At 41.1% G+C, this 12,655-nt stretch overlaps 1 protein-coding gene across 1 annotated transcript in view; it reads left to right on the top strand.

Annotated features, from left to right (window-relative positions):
• Positions 1 to 1,808: 1,808 nt before the first annotated feature.
• bmp2k (BMP2 inducible kinase) overlaps positions 1,809 to 12,655 on the top strand; it is a 65,008-nt gene continuing 54,161 nt past the window's right edge. The window contains exon 1 of the mRNA XM_010781605.1: positions 1,809 to 2,818. Coding sequence (XP_010779907.1) covers positions 2,674 to 2,818 — 145 coding nt within the window. The 5' untranslated portion in view covers positions 1,809 to 2,673. The remainder of the gene's footprint in view (positions 2,819 to 12,655) is intronic.

The following is a 12,655-nucleotide window of genomic DNA, read 5'->3' as shown; positions in this document are numbered from 1 at the left end:
CAATAACTCATAATAAAAAGATGAGTGAGAAAATATATTCTTAGGGCTTTTGAAATTACGTTAAAAAAAGTAAATCCTGATTTGAAAGGTTGGTGTTTTTTCTGCTCTTAGAAGCAAACTTGTATTGGAAAGTTATCTTGACTGCGCCCAAAACTTCCAGTAGGTCAGAGGTCAGCCTGAGAACTGGTGCAGTTCTCTGCTCGACAACCCAGAAAGATGGATGTTTCTTGATATATTTACTTGCTGAATGAGGATATTCCTGTATTGAAAGTTTCTGTGTGCAATTGTGTATTTAGGCACCAACAGGTGGCAGCATACACCTCACACTCAGCCAGACAATGGTAAGTGTGTCAGAGAGGAAAGATCCCCCCCTGCAGAAACAGGATGTGTCCAGACATGGAGGTTTGAAGAGTCATGTGATTCTAATGTGCTCCTCCTCATCTCTTATGTAATCTCCATCTCAGCCATGTGCTCCCTCTGTAACCATTGACCTGAATGTGCTTATGGTGACCATTTACCCGAAGTAGACCTTTTTCAACTCTAGTTGCTGATGTATAGAGAACAAATGTTACTGTAGTGGGATGTTAAAATCGAGTTAGACCACAAAAGATTGAAATTGTGTTTGAGTATGAGGTCGACTCCCCAGCCTCCACACATGCCTTTGTTCATAAAGCCTTTGGTTCACAGAGGCAGTTATCACACCACTTCCTCATTGGCAGTGCCTGGTGAAAATGTACATTGTTTTTCCACTGCAGATGATCATTAAAATCAAAGGGGGTGTTGTACAGTAAGATCAGTTAACACAAACTGAGGAAGTTATAGCCTTAAAAAAGACCAGCACTGTTTAACAGGCAGAACAAAGACACACAGATAGGATGTTTAACAATTTACATAAATGTGACTGAGGATAACACATTACTTTGAGCCTGAGGTTTGTTTATTTCAACATGCACAGTCTGTTTAGTGAATTTCCTTCAACCAGACAGCTTGGTCTTTCACTTATGCCATGCTTTTACAGATCAGTATTTTATGGGTGTTTCTTAGGGAAGCCCATTGCCACTAAGGAAAGGACATGCTTTAAAGTTATGAACAGTGTAAAAACATTTACAGCAGTTATAGTTTTTGTTTTACCACTCATGCGGGGTCACCATATTAAAACTCTTTTTTTTATTTCAGGTGAATCAACCATTTCGATTCTTATTCTGTGGTGTGTTCATAATTTTGAATGGTCTGTCATCTGGGTCAATAGACCTTTTTTTGGTTTAATGGTCGCTTGATGATATAATTGATTTTGGATGATACATATTGTTCTCAAGGTTTAAATCCCTTATTTGTTGCTATCAGATTAGTTTGTCAGAGAATTAAGTTAAGAATATGTTTTTATTGGAAAGGTAACATTTTACCGCAGTACATTGTTCTCTATAAATGACATATATAATATATATATATTTGATAGGCAGGCCTATTAGGTACAGTATGTTTTGACACAAGAGGTTAATAAGTGATCATTTAAGAACAGTAAAAGGGTGCACTATGTCATCCAAATTTAACAGACTTCAGTTCAAATCCAAAGTATTATACACTTGAATAGAGAACGGAATAGAGAACTATTTACTATTTTATAATGTTGGCATTTTGTTTACTTGAAAAATATTCCTCATTATTTTATTCATCCACAAGTTCATTCAATAGTGTCTCTCTCTTGTATAAATTGGCTTCCATACATTCTCCTCATAAACCAATCATAACAATGGTAGGGGGCGGGGCCACGTCAGGTTAGGTTGTCACTCTCATTGGGTAAATAACAAACCACCCTTGTTTTGTATCCTACCGCAGATGAGTCACGAGAAGTTTTAGCATTCACGAAGGTTCACTAAAAACGACCCAAATGTGAGTTAGTGGAGATGACACAGGTGACCCGAATGAAAACGCCTTAGCCGGAAGAGCTTCTGGGGAGACGCCGACCCTTAATTGTGTGAGGTTCGGGCTGCCTACTTTGTTAGCCCACCTGCACTCCGAGCGGATTTGCTATTGGAGGAACCACTGTGGCTGCTAGCAAATCTCGTTAGCCGCTAACTACCGTAGCTAGTAACGAGCTAACTACAGCGGCTAATAACAAGCTACATAGCCGCTTCGCCCGAGTGAAGTGAACGGGTCGCGGGGTGTGGAGCGGCACCGCTACTTTTGGAGGACTGGATATATTTAGGGAAGGAATTCCTTTCCGCCAGAAGTGGTGTTATCAACCACGGTGGCAGCTGCATTGTTGTGCCTCTCCCCTGCCTTATTCTCATTGTTGGCGAAGCCTCCTGTCTGCACACCGCCGAGTCCATGTATGCTAGCAAAGGCTGCAGCCATCTACAGTGATGTCTCATTAGCCAACGAACATTAGTGTTTTGCTTTTGGCCATTTATGTGTGTATGCGGTCACTGGTACGAGCTTCTGGAGACTGACTGTGCAGTATCATCCCACCCCTGACGCCTGTATAATAACTGTACTTTCATGTCGTATCACCCGACAGCCAGTAGTCCCTCCAAAAGAACCAGACGCGGAGCATGCAGGAAAAGAAAATACTTCAGATAAGTAGATAGGGGACGTCGGACACAACTGAGATAATTTGGACTGTGTGGTTACTCAAACCCTCAAAACAGGGATTGCATTTGGAGAAAGGAAAGGATGAAGAAGTTTTCCAGAATGCCAAAGTCCGAGAGCGGTGGGCTCGGAGGGACGTCCAGCTCCGGCTCCGGACTCAGCAGCTACTTGGGCAAAGTGTTTGCAATCGGCCGGTATCAGGTCACCGTGGACGAGCTTATTGCTGAAGGTATGTACAGAACATAAACATTAAAGTGTGTGTCCTGAAACACACTGTAATGTGGAACTGTTTTTTTAATTTTACATTGAGCACTGGTATTTTTAGGGACTGGACACACCCGCCCTCTTCTGTTTGGTATTACAACTCAAGACACATCAGTGAAGCAGCTCTTCCAGCTTTGTTACTTTTATGGGCTTGTAATTGCTTTGCTCTCCACAGTAAAAGCTCAGTTTCCACCCTAAACATCCACTAATTTCTCAAGAAACTACCTGCAGTTTGTTTGACATAGGTCGCGCGGCTCTTTCAGGTTATGCACACATTGGTATTTACTTAGGGAACCGGGGATTTGGTCCATAGCTGGAATTAATACTTCCAGCTTGTAACTAATCCAGCTATAGTTTTCATTCTGCTTCAGCTGCTTCATACTCAAGATCCAGCTGCAGTTTGCTTTTGTCCGATGGGGATTTAAAAAGGAATAGGAAAACTTGTATTTACAGCAGTATAAATGAACCAACACGTGTTTCTTTATACAGTTGCTTAGAGACAGGATAGTTTTGTGTTTACATTGATTAATTGACTGAATTGCATACAGTTTTAAAACAAACTACAACATTGCTTGCTGGATAGACACATTAAGTAAACGATGTCTTGTGCAATTGCTGCACCTTCCCAGTACAGCTCTTGAGGATGTCAACAGGCTTCTTGGACACATTATAAATGTCCTTCATGGCTCAACAAAGCCTTTTGTTCTAATATGTTGAAACAAGAATCTCCTCTATGTTCAGTAACACAGTCAGGGAATGAAGAAGTCACCAAAGGTTTTCCATACAGCAGATGTTCTTCACCTCACAAAAGGTGTAGTGATGATTTATCACAGAGTAATAATAAGAAACATCCTTTTAATAAGCTAACCTCTCTAGCCAATTAGAACCTCCAGGCCTTGCTACACATAAACAGTTATAAATCAAGAAGTGTATTGATCAAATACTATTTTTCATTTATAGGATATAGACGTGGAATAGTTTGGGTGTATTTTCTCACATTCTAAAATGTGAATAGCTACCACTAGGGATGCTCCGATCGATCGACCGCCGATTGTTATCTGCTGATCTTCACTCTCTGCCGATCGATCGGTGCTCTCTGTAAAGGCCAATCAGGAGAGCCGATCACATGACGTAAAATACATGACACTTTTCTCTGTGCGCAGCAAAACAAGATCGCCAAAATGGCTTCACCGGTCTGGCAGTATTTTAAAGTGTCCAAAAAAGACAGTAAAATAGCGGTATGCAACGTGTGTGTGAAGCAGAAATCCTGCAGCTCCGCCCGCTGTGACGGACCGGTGAGCGGAGCGAAACACGCAATAAGAGTTAGACCTAACACACTTCGCTATTTTATCGACCCCTGGAACAAGCTAAACTAGTTATGCATATATTTATTCTTCACTGTCGGGTCACTCATTACTGGATCAGTGAGCTGCATGAGACGATACTGACAGGCTGTCAGGAGAGAGAGAGAGAGAGAGAGGAAAAGAGAGCGCTTCCGCTCATTTCTCCCGTGTTCTTATCCAAAGTTAATGTAAACTTGAATAATATACTTAATTTGAATGTAATAATTATGTTGGTTGTTGTTTGTGGAAGCATCATGTATTAAAAAATTCATCTGAACTTTTCGATCCGTTATGATTATAAACTGAAGCAATATAAAAATGAACCCCATTAGACACGTTCACACCGCAGTACTTTTCCCACTTTAGTTCAGAAATGTCGCGTTCACACCAAAAAGAGCCGGTGTTGGCCGATACTGATTCCGGAGTATAAAATACTTTTTGTGTACCTGCTATTAGCGTAACAGAAGCCATTGCTTTATTGTTTTAGTCACTATGATTAAATAACAGTTAACTAAATAATTTAGATTATTTTGTAAGCATTGGCTATGGTGACTGACAGGTGCAAACTTGCTACAACGGCTCAAAACACCTGCAATAGAAGAAAAGCGCTGCACATTAAAAAACAATGCAAGTATAAAAAAGGAATGTGCAGAAACACATGCTAATGAAGAAATATCTTCACCAACTTGACATTACATTTAGAAAACAAAACATTCGCAGTGTTTACTAATTACGCTGCATAAACAGTGCATGACATTAAGGATTTTGGGAGATGGCCCTGTGGGCCATCTAAGCTAATTTACAGATGGCCCTGAGCCCAATAGAGATTGCCCTGAAAAATGTGCGCGGACGAAATGGCACGAAGGGTTTGGGGGGCCTCCCCCTAGAAAATAAAAGATTTTTGCAGGTCTTACTGTAGATGCTGTCTGGTGCATTCTCTAGACTGAATTATAAGATGAACCACCACAATATTATATTGTACACTTTTAATTTTATTCTTCATTTCACTTGTTTGTTTGTTCTTGTTTAGGTTTGCTCGCTTGCATGCCCTGCATAGCTATAAGAAATACTTAAGTTGTTGGTCAAGAAGACACTTTCCATCTGATGAAGGCAAATGCCTTCCCAGATGTAAAAAAGTAGAACACATTACATTCAGTTGTAACTGCCAAAACAAACATTATTTACACTATTATGGCCCCTGTTAAAAATGTTTGTAATGTTATCTACTGTAAGTTGGTCGAACGAATGCCTCCTCATCCGGAAGCTGACCGAGCAGACCCGAGCAGCAGTCGAGAGGAGCCGAGCGCATCCGCAAAGCACACAAAATGGCGACGTCAGAGTTCCCGTTAGCCGGCAAATCTAAATCTCTTTCGGTCAAAATAATTTCCCTTTAGCGCAATACCGCTTCAGTTGCGCCACTTATGTGACAGACAAGAAGAGTATGTGACAGACAAGAATAGTCAATTCTAATGTCTAACACTTAATGTGAAGAAAGAGATGTCCTGTATGGGTTGATTGTGCGTTGATCTGTTGGTAATGCCTCGGGGTTCCGGTGGGCATGTAAACAAATGCATAATGCTGCGCTATACTTTGTGGCCTCACCCAGTTGCATAGCGACACTTATTGTTTAGGTGTCTTTTAATAAGCAGGTAGTCATATCATTAGCTAGAACTAGCTGGATCTGATCGATATGGACATAAACGCGAGTGAAGTCTAATCTGACGGGACAGAGAGATCAGCTGCTGCTGACGAGTCGACACGCAGCGCTGCATGATCACATGCAGCGGTGAGCGGACAAAACACACACTTCAGGTTAGAATATCACACGTAGCTATTTTAATTACCTCTCAAACTACCGTAACTAGTTATAGATATGCTTAGTTTTACTGTCGGGTTACTCATTACTGGATCCGCGAGCTGCATGATACTGGCATAATAGATTGCCCGATCGGGCCACCAGCAGGTGAGGCTTCATGGCCCGAGCTAAATACTAGATGGCCCCGGGCCATCGGGCAGTCCTTAATGTCGAGCCCTGATAAACGAAAAGCTGCAAATATAAAAACGATGCAAGAAGCTCAAAACGAATACGGGAAGAAAAACAAAAGTGATGCACATAGCTGGGAGCCCGGGACCAGATCTCTTGTTTATGATTAGGGATTATAAAGTCTCCCAACTGTCAATGGAAACTTACCTAACATTTAGTTTTATCGTCTTTTAAAAAAAATGTGAACGCATGATTTGTTACGATGTTATGGTGTAAGCTAGTAAGCTAACATAGCTAACCTAGTCATTTCTGATGTACTGACAAAACACAATTATGAAACAGACTAACTCTGCCAACAGTAATCTTTAAAAAAAATGCAGCACGTTTCACCTAATAGAAATGTCTTGGGCCGTTGCAATGCGTTTACACCGGTCAGCCACTGTTGTTGTCTTCTCAAGCAACACTTAACACTTTAAACATGATGTTGAGTCCAATCGTACGCATGATCTCATAAAAAACAGAACCCTACAAACAACCCTTCCTGCAAGCAGTCAGAAGTATGTATCATCATATAATCATTTGAAATGGCTGTGACTGTTTTTTCTACCTGGGGCGCAAAGGTAACATATTGTGACCCTTGCTCGTCAATCTGTATCATGGTAAGAGCTGGGTGTCTGTTTCTGTCCAAGCTGAACAGTTAATTGAAAGTGTAAGGGAAAGCACAGGATATCCTTTTAAAAGACTTGTTTGAAAGATCAGCCAATTTAGTTCAAAACAAACACCATCTCCTCTTAATGTTTTTAAAAAAGTAGTTTTGTCAGAAGTTATCTTGACACTGTGTGGTTAGCTATTTTTTCCAGTGACATATCTGCAGAGCTGGACAGTTCCTACATTGAGTAGGTACACAGTTCTTTCCATCCCCTTCCCTTTAGCCTCTGTGGTTTCTTTTAAGCTCTATCTCGTGCTGTCTCTAAGAGGAACCAAGAAATGACATTTAGAAACAGGATGCATCTGTGAGCATATCACCCTTTTTCTCAAAGCTAACTTATCATCTGGGATTCCTTGTCAGTGCCTGCAGTTTAGGAAATGGGTGAAAAATGATGGAATGTTTAATAGTTGCACAAACAAATGTTTGGGACATCATGTTAAACTCTTTTTGATCCATAATATTTCAATATAGAGGGGTAGGGGACATGGATTGTTCAGGGGGAGATAGGGGTCCACACCTAATGCCACATATAAGTGGTGAATAGGGCTGCACGATTTGGGGAAATAATCTAATTGCGATTATTCGATTTGCAATATTTGTTTTTAAGCGACCCAATGGAAGTTTATTGTAAAATACGGCCATGTCTCCAACTAGGAAGGTCGTATCAACGTGCTACCGTCTCTAGCACCCCCGCAGCCTGAGCTACGAGTGAAATAACTAAACTTACATGAAACTTCCGTTGGGTTGCTTTAAATTCAAGCTTCAGTTTAAGATTTACCCTGTATATGTAAAACATGAGATGGTTAGCATTACTAGCCTGACTCAGATGGTTTGTTTCACCAAACCATCTAGGAAAGCTCCATTGGAAGCCATTTGGAAAAGTATTTAAAAAATACTTGGCAAGTGATTGGATCAATCTGCGGCGGAGGTGGAGAGATTCCAGCCGGGAACCTCCACCCCGTTGCGGGACCCGTGGTGGGACCCGTGGTGGGACCCCTGAGTCAGACGGTGCGTCTTGGTCACTCTTCATATCGACCGGCCCGGGAAGGAAGAGACACGTAGAGTGGGGGAAGTCCCCCACCCCAACGCAGCACACCCTCCCGGCCATCAGAGTTGAACCCGCAGTTTGGAGGAACCGACCGCCAGAGCACCGGCACTAGGCCGGGCTGGTGGAGGCCCTCCGATGGTGGGTCGCGTTTGCCATTCGATCAGTGAGAGGAGGGGAGAAAAATTAAACAAAAATGGTCAAAATCCGTTAATATATGGATGAGTGTGGTGGGGAATGGCTGGACACAGGCCAAGGGGGGACACCCGAGACCGGGCAGTGTCCCCGGTAGAAGGAACCGGGTGAAATAGCCCAAAAAATAGGCAACTTTTACGAGAACCAGGCTGGGGGGGTCAAAAGGGCTTGACCAAGGCCGACCCAAAGTGCATGGTGAGCGGACTCATCACCTCTGTGATGAGTCTCCATTGTGATTTAAAAAACTTCCATCAGACGAGTCCTTCGGGGGGCGGGGAAAAAAACGTTTCGATTCGAGGTGTCCTGACAGTGGAGCCTGCACCGGACCTGTCCTGTGAGTGGATGCCTGCAAGCAGACCCCTCTCACAAAATCTGTTGTTTTTATGACAGAGGAACTTACATTTTTTGAATATAAGGTTTTTTTTTCAGCATACCAGATATCTAACAATTAAATATGTATTTTTCTGTTCTCAAGCATCAACCCTACTTGCGTACATTTTTCATTTTATTAGGTACATCTTGCTGTAACATATTTATGTATGTCTTTAACTCAGATGAAGCTTAGTCCATTTTTGTCTTCTGATGAATTCATCTCTATTGGTTTTAACTAGGATGCTTGAGGCCACTGAGGCAAAGAAGCAGTCAAACTGATCGCTCTGCACCTGCAGTCGGAATATTTAATCAAGCTATTTGCTGAACAGCCGCTAAGCATTTAACAGATAACTGAGTCTGGAACACGTCTTGTCAGCTAAGCTTGCACAATAGCCCTTATGTCACTGTTATTTATTCACCAGAGCAAGGCCATGTCACACAGCTACTGTACCCGTCTCTCTATACAGGTACAAGGCAAACAGTTCATGTCTGCATGTGTAAGTACATTCTAGTTAAAGTATCAATGCCTCTTTCTAATTAACAGAAAGACCTTGACTCAGTGCTTTCACTTCCTATGTTTGCAGTTCCACATGCATGTAAACGGAAAGGTTATAATTCGTCGCTGCTTCTGAATGAAGTCGTCCCTGTCTTCTAAGCATCAGAGATCAGCACACTTTATCCTTCATATTGGTTCTTTGTGTCTACTCGTGCATCTTTAATCCTTCCATAGTATTTTTCACCATATTGTCTGTGCATTTAAGGTGACACACACACACACACACACACACACACACACACACACACACACACACACACACACACACACACACACACAGCCGTCACAGAACCAAAAACAAATTCTGTGAACATGCTGGCTTCACACAAATTTGCCCTGATGTCAGCCGAATCTTGAAGTGTTTACACTGGGGTTTATTTTTGATGCACTGTAGGTCACAATATGAAGAGATGAGGGCAGTGTATGACTTTCAGCCTTGGTCACAGGGACTCCCAAACCAAGATAAACACAGTTTCCATGCAAACAGCTGCTGTGTTCAGTGCGCATGCTTTTTTTCCTTGTCCATTGCCACTTGTTATCCGTACAAAACGTCATGCCTTGACCAAACAGGCCTTTGCCCTCGTAAAGATGTACCAATGCAAGAGTGGTACACTCGAAACATGTATGTTTGCTACGATCTTTGTTGAAAATGTCTTAGATTAATACAAGGTAAAGCAAAAGGCAGATGTTAAGTAAATATACTGGAGCTATCTGCTGTCTTTTTGGGGCTGACACCTTTTGATGAAATTACGGTAGTTGGCATACGGCTGATTAATATGGTTGTAAAGTATCGTATCAATGATGCAGACATTCCTGGTCCCCAGATGATAAATCCTCCTTCCGACAAGGATATCTGTTAATAGAACGACTTTTTCTTTCTATAAATTGGAACACCAAAGCTTCCTATTAATTCTTGAAGGATCTTGTGTCTTATCGTAATTTGTTCTAAGTAGCTTGTCTAACTAAGATGGTGAAAAGTGTAAACCTTAGAGCTTCTTAGCATCAGCATACAAGCATTGTCATAATGCTGACATAGCATCTAGTTTAAAGCAAAGATAACCTTAGAGCTTCTAGCATGGCTATAGACTTTTAGTCGTGCTAAATGATATTGTGTTAGGATTACTGAGCTTTGTAAAACACTTATCACCACACACAAGTATCACCATGCTACAGTTCTGGTGAAAGTAGTTGTATTACTATTAGTGACCCTAAGTTAGAAAGATCTTTTGCTTCCCCCAAATGGTTTTGATTTGCCAGCAGTTGCACAATAAACATTGCAATATGATTGAAACAAGTGCAGGTCCAATTGTTTTCCTTGTCACTGGCATCACTCACTGCTGTGCAGGGCAGAGTGATCAGTGTTTTTTTTGAATGGCCTATTTGATCCTCCATCTCTGCCATGGGAGGAGGGTGAGAATGCATCCTATCTACATTATTAGCATACTGTACTGCTGATGAATAGGCACATTGTGCCCCTTTGTTGTCTTATACTAGCATCCTAGAAAGAAAGCTGGTACAGTGAAGCGCTTGGTCCCATGATGGGTATTGTTGCCTTTGTGCTTGCTCATTGAGGCCTTCTGTATCTCCCTCTCTGCGTTGCCATTCCTCCCCCTCTTTTGTGAAGCTGCTGAATTATTTTCTCCCAATTCATCATCAACCAATCTGAGGAGGGTGTCAAGCCAAAAGTGGGAGTGACCTCGGGTCACATCATGTATGCTAAACAGAAGGACATTTATGTAAAGGTCCTGAACATTTACTTAAGTGCACTTCCAGTGAAGGCTTTATGTTTTAATCAATGTATTGATACATTTCTGATTTACCAACTCTCCATAATTGACAAACAAATGTCTTATAATGAAATTCAATTAATGCAGTATGAGTTTGATCTAATTCATCCATGCACTGGAGTACCATATTTAAATGTGTTTTTTATAAAATAAAAGGTATTGGTTATACTGTTTAATGAGGACATTTATGAATTTGTTTATAGATCTTCAAGTATTTGGTTAATATGTTTGTCAGAGAATACACGTTTTTTTTGTTATTTAGTTTGGTAATTAGCAGAGGTGGGAGTAAGTCCTACATGTGTAAGTCATGAGCAAGTCTCAAGTCTTGACCTATAAGTATCAAGCAAGTCCCAAGTCACTGTGGTGAGATTCAAGCAAGTCAAGTCATTGCTCAGGTCAAGCAAGTCAAGTCAAGTCATACAAAATTCTGACGAATAAGCCCAGTTTCCGCATTTCCGCATCAGTTAAAAGACAGTGGTTATAAAAATGGATTCAACCCACACTATGATCTTCATTACATACACAGTTAATCATTTGAAATCTAATTTAGACCAATGACAATCATATTAGATTAATATTAACCCTAGAACTGCAGACAATATAGCTAGGACTCAATCAAAAAGTCTGTTCAAAAAGGCAGAATTCCAGGTAAGAAAACCATATATGGCATTTGCCATTACACATATTTAATTTAAATTTCTGTTAACACTAGAACAGCCAACAGCGTCAGCACCTACAGAGATATCGTTTTCAAATCATTTAATTTGTTCCTCTTCATAATTTCCTAATAAAGTAAGTAGGACGATTTAAAATTGACTTAATTGTGTTAATTTAGAAATGGCTTCAGTTTATCATCATAACAGATCAAAAAGTTCAGATTCATTTTACAATAAATCAAGGAATGATGCACTTCTACAAACAAAAACAACATAATTAAAACATTTAAACAAACTACTAAAAGTAGATGAACTACATTATTCAAAGGTTTACAGTAACTTCTGATAATAACACAGGAGAAATAAACGAGGCATCTATTTTCCTCTCTCTCTCTCTCTCTCTCTCTCCTGACAGCCCGCCAGTATCAGGGTCAGTCAAAATGAATCCCTTGGAGGTTCTAGTGTTAATTTACCGTTTTGTCTTCTCTTGGCAATGCTTAATCAATTTGAAACCAATTCACTCAGGAGAGACGTGATGTATGGAATACATGTTTATTATCGGGTCAAATTATATAAATGAACATAATGATGACAGTTTGTAGCAAGTGAATGAAATAGTGTTTTGGCGATTAGGCCCAGGTTTGGTAGGATGTCATTCGGGAAGGAAAGAACCGTTTCCGATGAACCCCCCTGGGTCTAGACACTGGTGGTGGTGATAAGTGGTTAGGTCCGGTTGGAAGGGAGAAGGTTAAGCTTGGTCCTGAGTTGGAAGCAGGAGGCGAAGGGGTGGAGGAGGGTTGCGCGTTGACACCTGGAAGACAGCTGATAGAAAAGGGGAGAGCATATATAGAGGGATTACCAGGTGCGATGATTAGGCTTGTGAATAGAGGGACGTGATAGGTTTGCTGAGGAGTGGCGCTCCCTATCCTTAAGTGAAGGGAGCGAGTATTGCCATGACGTGCAATACGAAGTGATAGGTCTTCCTGTCTGAACTTGCGCTGAGCTTCATTTCACTCAGGAGAGACGTGATGTATGGAATACATGTTTATTATCGGGTCACATTATATAAATGAACATAATGATGACAGTTTGTAGCAAGTGAATGAAATAGTGTTTTGGCGATTAGGCCCAGGTTTGGTAGGATGTCATTCGGGA

The sequence above is a fragment of the Notothenia coriiceps genome, unplaced genomic scaffold, assembly GCF_000735185.1.
Source record: "Notothenia coriiceps isolate Sejong01 unplaced genomic scaffold, NC01 NC01_scaffold00023411, whole genome shotgun sequence".
Classification (NCBI taxonomy): Eukaryota; Metazoa; Chordata; class Actinopteri; order Perciformes; family Nototheniidae; genus Notothenia; species Notothenia coriiceps.
The sequence above is the reverse complement of the archived record's forward strand: the minus strand, read 5'-3'. Positions and strand labels throughout refer to the sequence as shown.